At 36.9% G+C, this 20175-nt stretch overlaps 1 protein-coding gene across 2 annotated transcripts in view; it reads left to right on the top strand.

Moving 5' to 3' along the window:
- Positions 1-20175, top strand: part of si:dkeyp-14d3.1 (transmembrane protein 132C) — a 308473-nt gene that overhangs the window by 52688 nt on the left and 235610 nt on the right. Inside the window, exon 2 of one of the 2 annotated variants that reach the window (XM_051117432.1) lies at positions 18253-19141. The exons of the other annotated variant lie outside the window; for it this stretch is intronic. Within the exon in view, the coding sequence (XP_050973389.1) occupies positions 18253-19141 (889 nt within the window). The remainder of the gene's footprint in view (positions 1-18252; positions 19142-20175) is intronic. 2 annotated transcript variants of the gene reach the window in all.

Here is a 20175-nt window from a genome sequence, read left to right as displayed (position 1 = left end):
AACCATTTATATTTATTAATTTGTCATAAGTATTCTTATCCAAAGCACATTTTAATGTCCAACGATTTTTAATGTTTTTTCTGTTTTAATATACTTCAAAATATAATTATTATAATTATTACAAGCATTAATATTGTAAAATACTAGTACAGTAACTGATTTCTATTTTAATATATATTAAAATGTAATTTATTCCAGTGATGGCAAAGCTGAGTTTTCAGCAATATTACTCCAGTCTTTAGTGTCACATGATCCTTCAAAAATCATTATAATATGATTCATTATCAGTGTTGGAAACAGTTGTGCTGCATAATATTTGCTTAATAATTTTGAGACCTATAATACTTTTTTTCAAGATTCTATAATAAATAAAAAGTTAAAAAGAACAGTGTTTATTCAAAATAGAAATTTTGTGTTACAAAATACACTGCAGTTCAGTCATTTTTTATTTTTATATTTAAAAGAAATTAATACTTCTATACAGCAAGGTTGTGTTAAATTGATAAAAAGTAATTATAAAGACTTATATTGTTAGAAAAGATTTATATTTTAAATAAACACTGTTCTTTTGAACTTTTATTCATCAAAGAATCCTGAAAAAAATAACAATAAAATATTAAGCAGCACAACTGCTAATGATAATAAATCAGCATATTAGAATGATTCCTGAAGGATTGTGTGACACTGAAGACTGGAGTAATGGCTGATGAAAATTCAGCGCTGCGTCACAGAAATAAATTATATTTTAAAGCATATTAAAATAGTAAATGAATATTATAAATTGCAATAATATTTCACAATTTTTTTCAGTATTTTTGATCAATTAAATACACCATTAACATTAAAAAACATTAAAAATCTTACTGATCCCAAACTTTTGAACGGCAGTGTACATTTTATTAGCTTATGCATTTTCTGGAAATCGAACCCATGACCTTGACTTTGCTAGTGACATGCTATACATTTTGTATCACTTAGTCAAAGGTCTAGCTTCATGAGATTGTCATGGTATCCACGCCAGAACTGTGAGCACATTAACATATGTCCTCTTAGATGAATGACAGTAATGAATAATGGATGTGAACTGTGTTTGTACACAAAGATTAGCCAATCACAACAGAGGTATTTTACATATCGAAGTCTTGAAGGTGTAGCAGGCGTTTTAAGTCTGAGAGAAGGTGAAAAACTTAACTATGACAGTTTTTTAGTGCAAGGAACCTTGACTAACATTATTAGTGCACTTCAGCAGAAAGAGAAAAAAACACATAGTAAAGTGTTGAACGTGGCACCTTTAATCATGTCAGCTTTCAGCAGGGCTTGCAGGAACAGTGCGTATTGTAAACCTTTTCAGAGGTGTATTAGATTGCTGTTTCGGTGTTGCCGTTGGACCGCCGCAGTGTGAGAGGCCCTGAGAGGTGTGTGTGTGCAGGTGTTTGAACTATGTGAATATCTGTGAAGAAGGACCTAGGGGTTTAGTTCAGTAAAGCACTGCTGCCACATCCAATCTCTGCCCCTCCGTCACCCAGAGCTGCCATCTAGTTCACACTAGGGCATCAAAGACAACAGACTCTCTTTCTTTCTCCTTGCACAGACACACACGTTTAGTCTCAGAGTATCTGTTGCATAGGAAATGCATAGCAAAGAAGGGAAATAATGGGGTCCGAAAGTCTGAGACTGTATCCAGCATTCAAAATCGAATATAAAAATAGAAATAAAGATTTGATTAAACACTTTCTAGGATACTAATCATATCAGTAAATTTGTGTCATTAATTGTTATACAGATAGTCTGTACTGTTTTTTTATTTTTGGCTTTCTTTTTTGCCCTCTCTCAAATAATAATGGATGACATAATTCATTAAAAATTGTTGAAAAATTGTTGTGAAATTATAATGAATAAACAACTGCAACATTATTATTATGAAATACTATTTGCTAAATATTTCATGTTTTACGCTAAAACAATAATTATATCCATCATCTAAACCATTAGAAGGTCCCAGTATATAACCTATTATATTTTGCCCTACTGCTGCCACACAATTCAAGGAAGCGTTCTTATTTTTATCCCTCAAAAAGGTAAAAGCTTCTTCGCTTCCATCTGTATTTGACAAGGTCATACATTATGAGGTAGATTTGGTTGGTGGCTGACAGAACGGGAGACTGGGCACTGTAAACCCTTTGTGCCGTTTTTACTTTCCAATCTTGATTTTTAAGCTTTTTCTCAATGTCCTTAAGTTTAATGCTATTCCAAGTAATATACAAAGACGTTTCAGTCAAAGTAAGTTCGAGTGGAGTTCCTTTAAAAACTTTTAGGAGAGTCTTGATTGGATGGTAATGCATTGGGATGCTGCAAGTGGAGTTTTAATGGGTCAGATGTTGAATGCCGCACCTTGTACGGTTTATTGTGATAGGGTGTTTTATGATTATGACGGCTGTGATTACTCTTCCATTACTCTCGCTTTCAATTACGGAAACTCGTAATGTTTCCCAGGATGCTTTTATTTCATTCTGATTTGTTTATTTTTCATTGCTTCCTGAAGGCCCAGACAAGGACATCCTCTTAATCACAGGGTGTAAATACATGGGAGTATAATACTGTTTTTTCCAAATCCCCAAGTCATTCTGCTCTCCCCTCCCTGATGATTTGACATCAGTAGTCATAAGGGACGACGCTTGATAAACGGAAGCCATTTGCCAGACAGGGACTGAAACTCCCCCCACCTGATGAGAAGCTTCAGTGTTGCTGCTGATTTATGATGTCACAGCACCATAAAGGGCACACCGAAGCAGGAAGAGATTCATTAGGAAGCCTGTCCAGGTTTTTAGTGAAGTCCAAGAGAGGCGCTTGGAATACTGATGGGCCCTCTGATCTGTGCCTGTCTTGTCCTTAAGATCTCACTTAAATGAAGCTTCCTAAAAGCAGTGCACTGGGGACGAGTACAAGTGATCAAGCGCTCGAAAGGGACAGTGGTGATCGATGGAGAAAACATAGGACATGCATGACTTAAAAACACAATATTACTTATCCAAGGACAAAAATATTTACACGCTTGCCAAAAGTGGCCTCATTTTCTTTTCTATCTGTGTGTCTATCCGTCCATCTATCTGTCTATCTGTCTATCTGTCTGCCCGTCCCTCTATCTATCTATCTATCTATCTAGCTGTCTGTCTATCTGTTTCTGGATCTGACTGTCTATCTATCTATCTGTCTGTCTAGCTAACTGTCTGCCTGTCTGTCTGTCTATCTATCTATCTATCTATCTATTGTCTGTCTGTCTGTCTATCTATTTATCTATCTAGCTGTCTGTATATTTGTTTCTGCATCTGTCTGCCTGTCTGCCTATCTGTCTGTCTGTCTGTCTGTCTGTCTGTCTATCTATCTATCTATCTATCTATCTATTGTCTGTCTGTCTGTCTATCTATTTATCTATCTAGCTGTCTGTATATTTGTTTCTGCATCTGTCTGCCTGTCTGCCTATCTGTCTGTCTGTCTGTCTGTCTGTCTATCTATCTATCTATCTATCTATCTATCTATCTATCTATCTATCTATCTGTTGTCTGTCTATCTGTCTGTCTGTCTGTCTGTCTGTCTATCTATCTATCTATCTATCTATTGTCTGTCTGTCTATTTGTTTCTGCATCTGTCTGTCTGTCTGTCTGTCTATCTATCTATCTATCTATCTAGCTATCTATCTAGCTATCTATCTAACTGTCTGTCTGTCTATTTGTTTCTGCATCTGTCTGTCTATCTAGCTAACTGCCGGTCTGCCTGTCTGTCTGTCTGTCTGTCTGTCTGTCTGTCTATTTGTTTCTGCATCTGTCTGTCTGTCTGTCTGTCTGTCTATCTATCTATCTATCTATCTATCTATCTATCTATCTATCTATCTATCTATCTATCTATTGTCTGTCTGTCTGTCTGTCTGTCTATTTGTTTCTGCATCTGTCTGTCTATCTATCTATCTATCTATCTATCTATCTATCTATCTATCTATCTATCTATCTATCTGTCTGTCTGTCTATCTATTTATCAATCTAGCTGTCTGTCTGTCTATTTGTTTCTGCATCTGTCTGTCTGTCTGTCTATCTATCTATCTATCTATCTATCTATCTATCTATCTATCTATCTATCTATCTATCTATCTATCTATTTAGCTGTCTGTCTGTCTATTTGTTTCTGCATCTGTCTGTATGTCTGTCTGTCTGTCTATCTATCTATCTATCTATCTATCTATCTATCTAGCTATCTATCTAACTGTCTGTCTGTCTATTTGTTTCTGCATCTGTCTGTCTATCTAGCTAACTGCCGGTCTGTCTGTCTGTCTGTCTGTCTGTCTGTCTGTCTGTCTATTTGTTTCTGCATCTGTCTGTCTGTCTGTCTGTCTATCTATCTATCTATCTATCTATCTATCTATCTATCTATCTATCTATCTATCTATCTATCTATCTATCATCTATCTAACTATCTAACTATCTAACTATCTATCTAGCTGTTTGTCTGTCTATTTGTCTCTGCATCTGTCTGTCTATCTATCTATCTATCTATCTATCTATCTATCTATCTATCTATCTATCTATCTATTTATCTATCTATCTATCTAGCTATCTATCTAGCTATCTATCTAACTGTCTGTCTGTCTATTTGTTTCTGCATCTGTCTGTCTATCTAGCTAACTGCCGGTCTGCCTGTCTGTCTGTCTGTCTGTCTATTTGTTTCTGCATCTGTCTGTCTGTCTGTCTGTCTATCTATCTATCTATCTATCTATCTATCTATCTATCTATCTATCTGTTGTCTGTCTGTCTGTCTGTCTGTCTGTCTGTCTGTCTGTCTGTCTGTCTATCTGTCTGTCTATCTGTCTGTCTATCTATCTATCTATCTATCTATCTATCTATCTATCTATCTATCTATCTATCTATCTATTTATCTATCATCTATCTAACTATCTATCTAGCTGTTTGTCTGTCTATTTGTCTCTGCATCTGTCTGTCTGTCTATCTTGTGTTACTGGACAGTAATTTATTGGATTTGTTGGCAGAAGATCTTTTGCTTTTGAGAAATACATTCAAATTACATTCAACTATAAAAGCAAAATAAATAGCTAAGCTCTGTTATATACAATTATTTAATCCTTAATGTACAATTTATTCCTTTTAATATTACAGTTTTTCTCAGTCGCTTTGGTGCATTTCTCACAACACTATTTACATTTGCACAACAGTTAATGCATTTCTCAAAACAATTAGTACAAACTGCAAAACCTAGTTGATAACCTGCAAAAGCGTGTCACTTGCTCAAAATGGATAGCTCATTCCTCAAAAGCAAGTATTCATGTCAGTGAAAGTGTCAGTGTCATCAAGATGAAAAGTCCTGACACCATTGTTTATGAACAAGATAGTCAAATGGCTTTGTCATGTTTTCATTATGACAGTTTACTCTGTAAATTTTTTCCTATGCAAAAAAGTCAGATTTTGGTGAAACTTCCTGAAAATGCTCAAGACAGCACTATATACTATTTGCACAGCCATTTGAAAACTACAGTAAAGCTAGACATTACTGTATTTAGTGAGGTATCTGAGTACAAGACACTGAATATGTATGTTTCACATTTTTACTTCATATGCTCTTTGCAATTCTAATTTATTCAAAGCATTGTGCAAACGAATAAATACACCCTTATTTACAACAAACATAAACTCCCTTTGGGTAGAGCTGTGCACAATTGTAAACAATATTGCAGTATATTGGAACTGAACCTACAACATACATAGGTCTGTAAATCATTCATGCACATTTGCAGAAATTGTTCAATTTAGAAGACATTTTCAGGAAAAAAAAAATTAAAATTTTTTATAAAATTTGCTTGACAGATTTTGACAACTAGTTCAACATTTTTGTATGTAATGACTCAAGCAATGAAATGAGGACTATTAGTTTTATATGGAATGACTATTCAGCATTCACAAGTTTAGTTAATTTTGACTGACATGACATAAGCAAATGATAATGTTATAAAACAGCAGAGAGTTGTATGAAAGCAATTGATGCATGTCCAAAAGCATCTGCAATTTGTTGGAAGGAATGAGAAACTGCTACTATGATGTGCACAAATGACTAAATGTTGTGGAGGTTAAAGTAAATGTTGTGCAAATGTAAATAGTGTTGTGAGAAATGCACCAAAGCGACTGTGAAAAACTGTAACTCAACACCTCCTGAAGACTAGAAGTGCAGTCACATTCAGTGTTTCTTTGCAAAATTTTATGGGCGAAATTTGTTTCCACCAGAATACATGAAATCTGGAATTTTAAATGTGTAATATATATATATATATATACACAAAGAAGAAAACAACTGAACAACTGGAAATAAATAATACTACTGCTAATGTGACTGCATGTGCCATAATGCTTTTGGAAATCAAAAATGCCATTCTTCTATGCTCTACAGAAATTTGAACTGCACCAAGTAAATTGACTAAACTGATGTGTGACCAAACCTGTAACCGCAGCATTCAGAGACTTACCAAAGGCAAGTTGCCACATCTTGTTTTGTAAATTAATGAGCACATTACTCATTTCCACAATCCTAATTACAGTCCTTCTGCAGTATGTTATTTTTCCTTTGTGTGTGTTCATGTTTCTTAATTTGCCCTGAGTTTAGTATAATTAAGTGGCTTCTATGAACAGCCAGGCATCTGTAAGCTGCTGGTTGAGTATCAAAACCTGCTTTAATTACCCAGATGATTTCCAGCATCACATGCACCAGGGTCAATTTTCAAGTTTAAAGGACAGAGAAGGTCAGGACAAAAATCGACCAGCCAGTCCCAACTCTGTCATTGCGTGGGAAGTGTAAGTAGCAACGAGGACTCATCACGTGGTGTTTACTCCACAGTCGATAGCTCTTTAAAGCTTAAAGACATCGGTGATGAACATTGATGACACAGATTTTCTCCAAACCCCTATTAGTCCTCATTATCGGCACACGTCCTGTCTGCGAGAGGCCATTACTGAGCCAAAAAAGAAGGCATCTGTGGGTGGAAGCTCTTAAAGAGAAGCAAGTGATGTAGGGAGGCACGGGGCAGCCCTAACGAGAGCGCTCTCCATTGCACTTCAGCTGCTCGGTGCCTCGAACGCAAATAACAGGCCACTCTAGATGGTGTTTAATGTACAAAGCTCCTTAATGTGAACTTCCAAGCAGCTGTTTCAGAAAACGCTACGGCGATTCTTTTAACAAAACGTCCTGCGAGAGAGGTTGAAATATGATTAGTGCTAGCGCGGGGCGCCTCTAGGTAACACAAATAAGCTTAGCGGTGCCACTAGATTTCCTAGAAACTGTTGAGTTGGAGAAAAAAAGGACTTAGGAATACATTTGGAGTCTCAGCTTTTCACCTTGCAGTATTCTTGAGGGCTTTATAAATAGACCTCTAAAAGTGCCCAGCTTTGTAAATCATTAGTTCTGTGCAGTCTCTGTAGATGAACGTACTCATTTTTCAATATCATTAATTTCTATGGGAACCTTAAACAGGCATAATGTTGTATTATATATTGATTCTCCTCACAGCTCCTAGCATACGTTTAACTGCCTTTCTGGCTGTTTTAAGACGAGCCCACATATATCATTCCCTAAATGATGCTTGTGAAAGCAAAAGCTCAATGAATTATTTTTGACAGGCCAGCACAAAGTCAATAGCCCTTATTAATTACAATTGATGTAATGTATGGCAAGAATAATACATCGGGACTTCGGGGGAAAACAGCATAAGCCTATTGCTCTTATTTAAAAGAGGCTTTGGCTTGAGATGAGTGCCAGAGAGGTGCGCAGGGGGGGAACGAGTAGTGGAACTGTGAAGGCCCGTGTATAATAATGAGAATCAGAGGAAATGAACACTTTGGTTCATTAATGATTACGCTGATAATTCTTTTAGTATTTACGAAGAATAAATGTTTGGAAAGAAAAATGGCAATCCTATTGTTTTAATTGCTTTCAGCTGTCTTTTGCCGAATTATTGAATGATTTCAGATTTCAGCTAAACATATTTAACAAATTAAAAATTATTTAAATTCCTTCAAAATATTTGTTTGATGGTTCGTTTAATGAACACATAGGTGGTTTAAATGCAGAACAACAATTAGACCTAAATTCAATTAAAGTTTGAATTATATTAACAGGTTTGGGAGATTTTTTTTTTTAATTAAATGAATACTTTTGTTCAACAGGAAAGCATTTATTATCATTAAATTCATGCTGTTCTTTTGAACTTACTATTCATCAAAGAATTCTGAGAAAAAACATGTATTACAGTTTCCACAAAAAATATTAAACAACACAACTGTTTTCAACACTGATGATAAGAAATGTTTTTTTGAGCATTGAATAAGCATATCAGGATGATTTCTGAAGGATCATGCGACACTGAAGACCAGAATAATGTCTGCTAAAAATTAGGAATAAATTACATTTTGTAATTAAGTTGTAATAATATTGTTGTTTTTACTGTGTTTTTGATTAAATAAATAGTGCCATGTTGAACATAAGAAAGTTCTTTCAAAAACAACAAATCTTCCCTGACCCCAAATGATTGAATGGTGCTGTTTACTATAGAAACACTGATGAAAACTAAAATGGAAACAGTTTTCCCTGATCCTTGAATCTGATTGGCTGAAAGGAGTGTGATATTCTAGTTATATTGGAACTCCAACCATTTCATCGTTTGTATCACTCTGCTTGCGGTATACCTCACACCGAGTGTCATGGCAGATGGCCACATTGTACTTTTTTAAACTTCAAATATGTGGTTTGTTTATAAAGATAAGTTCTATTTGAAAATTTGCTTCAATGTTTTCGGAGATGTGAGATCCAGGGCATCAGTGCCACTTAGCACTCATGAACCTGCCGAGAGCAGCCTTACCTTGGCAGGATCTTCTGGAATTTGCTGCTGGCTCTGATGCCTCTGTGGTTAAACATTAGATATAATTCATTTTGGGTAAATCTAATGGGCAGTCTTTGGACTTGTTAATCTATTTGTTCCAGAACAGTTTTGGCTGAGAGCAAAATCTCATCACATTATATTTTATGTAAATATAAATGCTATATATCAGAGTGCTGCCTTTGCACTTTTGACTGAATTGCCTAGTAACTTTTATGATGGCTGTTGTTGTTTATTAAACATTATTATTCATTAAATATTATTTATAAAAATAATAGTAGTATTTAGTACTGGGAAACAGTGTATGTTTATGATGGTGATTTGTTTTAATTTGGCCTATGACTGAATCACAGCCGTGTTGATATACAGCCATACGGGAGTATGACTACACTGGTCGTGCTATATGTCTGAATCATTAAAGGAGAAGTTCACTTCCAGAACAAAAATTTGCAGATAATTTACTCACCCCTTGTCATCCAAGATGTTCATGTCTTTCTTTCTTCTGTCTTCAAGAAATTATGTTTCTTGAGGAAAACATTTCAGGAATGTAATGTAATAAAGGAATATAGTGGACTGTAGTGACCGTGAGTCTGAACTTCCAAAATGGAGTTTAAATGCAGCTTCAAAGGGCTTTAAACGATCCAAAATCCGATCCTACATCGCTACGTTGTATTGGGAGGCACATTCTCTTCACAAACAAATGTAATCCACTGCATCTTCAGTGGCTCAGATGTTGGGTATAAATGACGACTACTATGTTCATTATTACATCCAGTAACACAACACCTCAATCGCTCAATCGGAGATATTCTTGTCTAACTTACATCCTTGCTCCGGCATCGAAACAGTGGAGGTCGGACTGTTAGAGCTGGTCTGAGGTAAGACGCTCATGTCAATCAACTATTGTGGGAGCGGCCTCTGTCGGTGTGATGCCACACGGGCTCGATTTGAAAAAAGGGATATTATTTTTACAGATTAATTAAAAACAACTGCATGGATTTTTATAATTATAGGGTAGATTTGTACATACACTGCCAACACACATTAATGTTCAAACAACATGTAAAAGTGAACTTTGCATCTGATGACCCCTTTAAAAAGTATATCAATTGTAATTTTTTAGAAAATAACTGATTGTTTCACTAGATAAAACCCTTCTTCCTCGGCTGGGATCATTTAGAGCCATTTGAAGCTACATTTAAACTGCATTTTGGAAGTTCAAACTCCCGGGCACCATTGAAGTCCACTATATGGAGAATATTCCTGAAATGTTTTTTTCAAGAAACATAATTTCTTTACGACTGAATAAAGAAAGACATGAACATTTCGGATAACAAGGAGGGTGAGTAAATTATCTGTAAATTCTTGTTCTGGAAGTGAACTTCTCCTTTAAACACAACCAGCTCATAAGACACATTTATTTAAGAATAAATCAAAACATGGCTTACTTTAAGGAATCATCTCCAAAAAGTTGTTTGTTCAGGAATCTAACTGCACTGGTTGCGCAGTATGAATGAATCAGTTCATAAGAGTCATTTGTTCAGGAATCAGGCTACAGTGGTCGTGCTGTAAGTCTGATTCATTAAACACAACACAACTAGCTCATGAGAGTCATTTGTGACCTTAAACCACAAAACCAGTCTTAAGTAGCACGGCCATATTTGTAGCAATAGCCAAAAATACATTGTATGAGTCAAAATGATCAATTTTTCATTTAATCTAAAACATTAGTATATTAAATAAAGATCATGTTCCATGAAGATATTTTTTAAATTTCCTACCGTAAATATATCAAAACTTCTTTTGGACAACTTTAAAGGCGATCTTCTCAATATTTAGATTTTTTGCACCCTCAGAATCCAGATTTCCAAATAGTTGTATCTTATCCAAATACAGTCATATCTTAACAAAACCTGACTGATTTTGTGGTCCAGGGTCACATTTATTTAAGAATAAATCAAAACATACTCACTAGTGACTCACTAATCACACTGTATGCTTTTAATTTATTTAAAGGAACCAGCTCCTGAACAGTCATCTGTTTAGAAGTCACTTGTTCAGGAATCACATTGTTCAGGCTACACTGGTTGTGCTGTATGTCTGATTCATTAAACACAACACAACCAGGGGTACGTTTCCTGTACAACAACGTAACACGTTGATTAATCTCCATAGTATGATGCATTGCTGTGGAAACTAGCTTGTCACGACTGTTTCTCGAACACGGTCACATCTCCATCGTTTGAACCACATTAGTTTAACAATATAGGGCTGTTGTTAATGACGTCACAGAATAATAACTTCTGCTATTTAACTGATTAGAGATCTCTAAAATGCAGCTATATTGAACATGACACCTGATGACTAATTTACTATTTTTTGTTCTCTGTCATTTTGCTTTATTTGATGTTTGATTCACCGCAGGTTCCCTCATATGTCATACTTCTGGGGGTTCCCACTATTCAAAAATGTCGCTTACAGAAGACGTGCAAAAATATAATTAAGATGCATTTATATTTAGATAGAATGGAAGATATAGATTGCACTGCATGCTAGCCTGCTTACTGTTCCCAAGAGCATACTTTATTGAACCTATATGTCATACTAACAAGGAACTATGTCTCTAACCACAGGTGAAGAACTGTAGTTCCAACCCAACACACTCTCACTCCTAACTCGTCACATATTGACACTTGGTCAGGACCCCTTTGGCGTCACTTCTTGACGCTCAAGATACCCCTTTAGCGTCATTTTTCGATGTGCAGGGTCCTCTAGTACTTTACATAAGAAACCCTTGGCGTCAATGTGCTGACGCGAAAGGCACTGGGAATTTTATCGTAATGATTAAATTATATATTGCATGTATGTTGGGGTGTAATTTTTTTTTATTTTTATTTTTTCAATGCAGTTTCATTTATATTACGGTATTTACACGTTAAACACAAACCCTGCCCCTAAACCTAACCATTTGTCAAAAAACACAAGATATAACAGGCAGATACAACTATATTCATAATTTATTCAAAAAGTATTCATATTCCAGGGGTTCCGAAGCAAAAAAATTGATTTGTGAATAGAATAGACGATCACCATCTTCGTCCGCTGTCCTGTGTGCTGCACTGCAGTCTGTCTGTGCACGAATTCACAAAATGGCACCAAAAGAAGCAAGAATTGATTGTGAAATGCTATTGGCTCTTATGTGACTTGTGACCGATAGCGTCATGCTAATGTTGGGTAATATCTTTTTGAATGAGATTTGAGCGCATTAACGGAGCGGAGTAAGATATCGTACAGCTTCAGAAGACTCGGAATGCAACAGGACTTATTTGTAATGCTTTTATACTGCTTGTTTATGGTCAGTTTTTGGAATAAATACCTGTGACTGTACTTATTTGCCCGTTGTGTGTTTTATATTGTTCAGAAGTGGGTAGGTTTAGGGTAGGGGTGGGGGTGGGTGCTCCAGTGAAAGTGTACATTTATATTAAATAATTTCTATTTTTACAAATGCATGCAAACCATTAAATTAAGAAACAACTGAAAACAATGGAGGACCTTGCGTGTTGAAAAATGACACTAAAGGGTTACCCTGAGTGTCAAAAAGTGAAGCTAAGGGGTCCTGACCAATCGTCAATATGTGACGAGTTGGGAGTGAGAACGTGTTGTCACAAATTACGCTGTTTGCAAATGTTTGCTTGAACTATGGTTTCGGGAAACACCGAATTGTTGAACTATGTTGGTAACGACAGAGCTTGCGACCATAGTTGGCTAATGCTTCTGGGAAATGCACCCCAGCTCAAGAGTCATTTGTGATGTAGCATGGGTATATTTGTAGCAATAGTCAAAAAAACATTGTAGGGGTCAAAATTATCAATTTTACTACACTGGTTGGATCATGAATGAATCAGTTCATAAGAGTCCTTTGTTCAGGAAACACGCTACACTGGTTGCCCTGTATGATTTTGATTCACCCAAAAGAACTGCAAAAGCTCATAACTGTCTGTACTTTTTAATGAAAGTGATCCTAATTATTCTTGTCGGTTCCCAACCTCAGAATGAGAGCAAAGCATCATGGGATTACATAGTCCTCTAAAACTTAAGCAGCCGATTCAACAGAAGAGCCCCTCATGGAGACAGGCTTGCTCCACTTCAATAAACACATGACAACCACACCGATTTTTTTCTCTCTTGCCATCCTTTATCCCTCCATCCCTCTCTTATCTGTTTACTGGCCCTGAGTCTCTCTCCTTCCACCTTGCCCTTTCCTTCTCATTCTCACACCTGCGTGACTCGCTCTCCAATCTCGCCCTCTCACCACACTCTTTGACAGGCCACGGACAGGTTGACACTGCCTCCTGTAGCCTTACATATCATTAGGGCCGCTCTCGTCCACTGGCAGACTTAGGGGGCAGTGACTCTGAAAGCCCTTGCCGGCCCAGGCTGCTTTCCTCTGGGCAGCCCTCCTGTCAGGCCTCCCTAATACCTTGTCCTGCTTGGGCAGCCAGAAGAAGACCTTCTCCTTGTTTGGAGCCTTCCTACAAGGGCTGACCGGCGGCTCATGTTGATCCATCAGCGTGACAGCAGTGCGGTCGAAGAGAAAGAGGCAAAAGGAACAGAAAAGCGGGTAGTGATGATGATTGGCAGGTCGAGACTATGGAGGCTTTTCTAGCTGTGTGTTTTAAATAAGACATTGAAGCCAGTTTAATTTTTGTTCAGTGAGAATTTATTAATGGTTTATTGTGTTATGCTCTATAATAGAGCTGCAAAACTACAAACAATGTTCCTTTGTGTCTTGTTCAAATGTGTGCTATCATAAAAAGTACACCCAGAAATTGTATATTTCATTATGGCTGAACTGAATGAAATGAAATTGACTTAAATTAAATAACTGGCAGGAATTTGCAGACGTTTAGTGGCATTCAACTCCCATATTTCATTTTCTTTTTCAAATAAGTGTATCACTTTGTATTACGCACGGACTGAAATTACTGCCACACAGCACATTAAAGAGATTCTGATTAATGGCTTCCCTTTTCCGGGTTGCTGGTCATGTTCGTAATTTCATTTAAGCCTGGGCTCATTCATTACTTTCGCTAACAATTTCTCTCTTTTTTTTGTAGCAAACATTCACAACTTCTTTGAATTGGCCACTCTAGAAATTAAACAAAGTCAACCGAGCTTGTAAGTCGTAAATTAAAATTTGTAATGGTTTTTTGCCAAAGAAGACATTGCGCTGTATTTCACACTGCGGGCTGTCTGGGTTTTTCTACTTTCATAAGCGGAAATCTGCCTTGTGGCGTTTGCATGTTGTCTGCTGTAGCTGTTAGCACTAAAATAACAGCCGGTAACATCTGGACTTGACTGTGACATCTGTTAGCGGGTGTTGATTACTGACCAAGCATGCATTGCATTGCTGTATGTAAGCTATCGCATCTGAAGCATGTGTATGGCGATACGCCTTAAATTTACTATGAAAATCCTATTTCTTTTGCCAAGACAGGCTGATAAATCTTGTAAAAACTCTCTATTTCCTCTCAATTGTGTCGACGAATCACTTAGATTGTTTTGCAATGACAAGATGTCCCCTTCAAAACCTCTTTTTATTTTCTTCAGACGTGTTTGTGTATGGCCGTGCATGTGTGTGCATAGCCAATCCACCTAAATGAGTAATTTATTCCTTCTGATTCACAAGCAGGTCATTCATTGCCGCATCCTTGGTCAAAACAGAGCGCGGAAAGAGGGGGAAGTAGCCTAATCAGAGCACAGAACGTTCTTCAGTTTAAAGGTCAAAGACTAACAATTGATTATGATATGATTTTAAAACGCTGGGTGGATAAAATGTTCTAAGATGATATTTTGAGCTGGACTGGAGTGGAGAAGGACAATATTTACATATTTTAAAGAGGACTTCGGATGCAAAATTCACTTTTACATGGTGTTTGCATATAAATGTGTCTTAGGAGTGTGTGGACACATCAGCCCTGCAATGATAAAAACCCATTCACTCTTTTTTTTTCAATCCCTCAAAAAAACCTAAACAGTCTCAATTATCAAGCCGTTTTGATTTTCTGAGCAGTATGATGTCATGTTGCTCAAGCCCTGCCCACGACCGCTGACGGACTGTCCTGTATTAACGTATTTCCTCCCTCAGCTAGTTGTATGCTGTCAGCCATTTTCTCCATGCTCGAGCAGCTCTAGCAACATTGTCTCGTGAGTAATGCAGGTGGTTCGTAGATGGATGTGAAAGTGAACATGAGAGTCTTCATTTTCTCCCAACATCAGAGCCACTGAGGGCACAGTAGATTAGTTTTGTTTTTGATGGTACCACCGAATACACAAAGAAAATGGAAGAGAGGGGCGGAGTGAACAGTAGTTCATTATTATTTAAAGAGACATGCACTGAAATGGTAAATAGAGCCGTTTTTGTCAAGGTAAAAAGGGTGTTGTTTTACATGACCATTGAGGAATTTTAACCAAAGTATGTTGCAGACATTTCATGAAGACCCTAAAGAGTAATACCAACTTGTGGAAAATGGGCATCCGATGTCCCCTTTAAAGCAATACACAGATGGGGTTGAATGCACTGTGTTGTTTTACACATGAGCAACTCATGATCCAGTGTTGTCAGTATCTCAGTGTAGTTTGCAGTACTGTAAATGAAAAAAAGAGAGAAAAAAAAAACTAAACTAAAAAAAAAAGAAAATTACAAGATCATAAATATTAGTATTGTACTGTAAAATTCTCCTTATTATATTAATTATTATAGTAATAGTATTACATAATTAATACGTAATAATTACATTTTTTACATTTTAAATCTGAATAGCAATTTTGTTTTATCACAAAAGCGGAGTGCAACAAAAGTGCAACAAAAAATAGCACTGCACTGTTAGTCTCCATTAAAAGCAGGTAGTAAATTAAATTTTATTTAAAGGGATATTTCATCCAAAAATGAAAATTCTCATTAATTGTATGTCATGTCGTGCCTTAAACTGTCATTAATTATTGTTCCAAACCCATAAGACCTTCGTTCACAAATTAAGATATTTTTGTTGAAATCTGAGAGTTTTCTGACCCTGCATAAACAGCAACACAACTAACATGTTCAAGTCCCAGAAAGGTAGTAAGAACATCATTAAAATAGTCCCTGTGACATTAGTGGTTCAAACGGAATGTTATGAAGCTACAATAATTATTTTTGTGCAAAAAGAAAACAAAAATAATTACTTTATTCAATAGTTTTTCTCTTTTCTGTGTCTTCAATGCACGTTCATGACAGTACCATGACCCATGCTTCATTACACTACAGTTGAACCATTGATGTCATATGGACTATTTTAACAGTGTCCTTACTACCTTTCTGGGTCTTGAACAAAGCTCTTGGATTTCACCAAAAAATATCTTAATTTGTGTTCCAAAGATGAACAAAGGTTTTATGGGTTTGGAACAACACAAGGATGAGTAATTAATGACTGAATTTTCATTTTGGGATGAACTATTCCTTTAAAGGGGTCATCGGATGCCCATTTTCCACAAGTTGATATGATTCTTTAGGGTCTTAATGAAAAGTCTATAATATACTTTGGTTAAAAATTCTCAATAGTTGTGTAAAACAACACCTTGCTAACAAGCACATTATTAGGAAAGGCAATCGCAAAGATTCATAAAAAAACCCTTATACTCACTTCTGCTGTAAGTGAAGCTGGATCACAAATGATTTGCGCGAACATAGACGGATATATGTAGATCGGAAGGCGCATTCCCTTCACAAACAAATGTAATCCACTGCATCTTCAGCAGCTCAGATGTCGGAAGTAAATGACGACCACTATGTTCATTATTACATCCAGCAACACAGCACCTCAATCGCTCAGTCGGAGATATTCTTGTCTAACTTACATCTCTGCTCCGGCATTGAAACAATGGAGGTCGGACTGAGACAGTCGACCTGAGGTAAGATGTTCATGTCAATCAACTTTCGTGGGAGCGGCCTCTGTGGGTGTGACGCCACAACGACAGGCATCTGAGAAAGGCTCGATTTGAAAAAGGGGATATTATTTTTACAAAATTATTAAAAACCACTGCATGGATTTTATAATTATAGGATAGATTTGTACATACACTGCCAACACACATTAATGTTCAAACAACATGAAAAAGTGAACTTAGCATCCGATGACCCCTTTAAGAGATTTTACATTCTGTAGAAATCATAGCCGTTATTCAGAAAGTGAGAAAAAACGGTGTTTAAATTGGTTTTGTGTTAAATATAAATGGATTAGGTTCATGTTAGGTTCATGAAGACTGTGTTTTAGCTGAAAATAGTTCCCAGAACAGTGACACGGTGCTATATATAATGGGTCATACGTTCACCCTCACAGATAAAAATTTAGAGTGCCTATCTGTGTCTATTTTGGTTTATGTCCACTTCTTCATATCAGAGTGTCTCATCAGTCTCCATATTACTTTCTGTCTGAGGTGAAATCGATGTTTCTGCTGGAGGCTTTGCTATTGAGGTTATGATAGCATGCCACTGCCAGTGCTGCCTACCAGAAACAGTAAGGGAGATATTACATAGGATACAAGCAGTGCCTGCTCTGGAAATAACTTTGGCACTTCTTTTATGATGCAATAGATTTGAGGAAAGAAGTGGAAAAAGTTGAACTTTAGTTCAGGTCTCTGAAACAATAATCAGATGTCTGTCAGCTAAAGTCAGGTGGTCATTAAAGTTCTCATATTCACTCGTTGCTTTCAATGTCATTTTGCGTCAAAAGAACTTTAGTCTCCCACTCTCACATACGCAAAACTGTAAACCTGAAAACCTGATTTTTATTTTTATGGTATTTGTATAGAAACAGCAACATAAAATAAAAACAGAACAATGTTTCTGTGCAGACTGAGCAAATTTTGTAGCTTTTTGTAGCATCAATAAAAATTGACAGCAGTGGTAATCATAAATTGTGCTTCTTTAACTGATCAGGTTAATATGGATGTCCTTTCTAATTTAAACAATATGCACTTTTAAATTGAATCATTAGCAGATGTAAACATTAATATTTCATCTTTTATACATCTTTTAAACATTATATATGTTTTTATTTATTTATTTTTTAAATTCATTTAGACAAAATAGTACATCATTTTAACGTCTGTATACTTACCACATAAAGTATACTTAGTAATATACTTGAACTTTACTTTAGTATACTTAATGAGAAACTTTTTGTACCTTTTCAAAGGGTGCACAGCTTTTGTACCTTTTTTCCTGAGTGTAGCAACCTACATGTTACTATTTTAGTTAGTTCTGACATCTCTGTTCTTTTCTGTGTCAGTTACAGACTGTCGTATCCTGGAGAGTCTTCAGCGCTACGCCTCCCCTACTTACCTGCCCGTCAACTACCAGCTCCTCAACACAGAGTCCTCCTTCTTTCTTAAGGAGGCCACGCAGGACTTCATGCGCAACTCTAGCTTCCTCTCCAGAACGGAGCTGTTCTTCATCTACCAGGCCAGGAGACCTCCCATCATCAATGCCACGTATGGGACCCTTGCGGTGGAAGAGCCTATTCCTTTAGATCTCCTCCAGATGCCTGGCTCCTTTGTGGCTTCTTCGAACCTCTTCACCTTCAACTGGAAAGTACAAACCTTTGTTCTCAATGAAAGGATTTACCTGAACAAACCTAAGGTTCAGGTCTTGTTTTACATCGCTGGGAGGGACTGGGACGACTACAGCGCCGTGGACAAACTCCCCTGCGTTCGGATGTTCGCTTTCCACGAAACTCAGGAGGTCCGTGGGAGCTGCAGGTTGCGAGGGGACATGGGCGTCTGCGTCGCTGAGCTCGAGCCTCTTCCTGGGTGGTTTGCACCTCCTAGCATCGTCCCTGGACGGCAGAGAGGTCCGGATGTGTCTGAAGGAACGCCTGTTGAGTTGTACTACAGCCTTCGGGCCGTGGAAGCAGGGGGTTGTCTTTCTGAGGAGTTAGGGGTCAAGAGCAGCGCTCACTCGGATCAAGAGGGATTGTTTGGGTCGCCGACCTCTACTCCCATGAGACGCATAGGAAGCGTAAGATTATTCCAGAATCCATCTGCTCCGGAATTATCAGAGGAACGTTTGGATGGGAATTTTGCAGTGTTGGTACCATCCGCGCCAGTACGGCAAAGGGATACCGTGTCAGCATATGTTGCAGCTTCGCCGTACTCACCTGTGGAGATGTTCACTCTCAGGTAAGAGATTTTCATAAGCAAGATCTACAACTGCAGGGAAACTGCTGTGTTAGCAGATAACTATCCACATGAGACCTTTACCAGAGGATTTCATGGCTGCATTACAAGACACTATTAAATATAAAGGTTCCAAGAGGGATTTTTTTTACAGTGATGACTTAGAAGAACACCTTTCAGTAAGGGTGTGAGATATATATCTTCTAAGATAATATCGTAATTGTTGTTTAAACGAAAAAACACACCCAGAGAGTACACGCATACAGATAGACTGTTAGACTACTGCCAGCGCATTTAGAGTTCACGGTTTCACTGCGTGATTTAGTCTGTTACAATACATTGAGAATTCCCCAAATTCCCCCAAATTTCAAGATAAGGAGCAAATATGCCCCCGTTTATAGGCTCTTTTATATTTATATCATCTGATAGTTAATGCCACATGAAGAGTACAGTTTATTCTCCAAATATCAGTATGATTGCAAATTTTATTTCTGAGAAAAAAAGTCATAATTGTGAGTTTATTTCTCACAGTTCAGATATATTTATAACTCAGAATTGTGAGTATCACACAGTTCTGAGAAATATGTCAGAACTTCACATTTATATCTTGCAATTATGAGAAATAAGGTCAGATATAAAATGCGAGATATAAAGTCACAATTCTGACCTTTTTTCCTCAGAATTACGTGACATATACTCACAATTGCGAGATAAAAACTCTTTTTTTATCATAATTCTGACTTTTTTCTTACAATTCTGACGTTTGTCTCACAATTGCGAGTTTGTATTTCACAATTCTGAGTTTATATCACAGTTCTGAGAAAAAAAGTTTCTCTCTCTCCTTCGGCTTGCTCCCTTTATCAGGGGTCGCCACAGCAGACTGATCCGCACAGCCGATTTGGCATGTTTCTGAGAAAAAAAGTCGAATTGTTTGTTTTTTATTACACAATTCTAAGAAAAAAAAAGTCAGAATTGTGAGGTAAAAAGTCGCAATTACCTTTATTTTTTTATTCAGTGGCTGAAACAGACTTTCATAA

Source organism: Labeo rohita, chromosome 8 (assembly GCF_022985175.1).
Source record: "Labeo rohita strain BAU-BD-2019 chromosome 8, IGBB_LRoh.1.0, whole genome shotgun sequence".
NCBI lineage: Eukaryota > Metazoa > Chordata > Actinopteri > Cypriniformes > Cyprinidae > Labeo > Labeo rohita.
The sequence above is the reverse complement of the archived record's forward strand: the minus strand, read 5'-3'. Positions and strand labels throughout refer to the sequence as shown.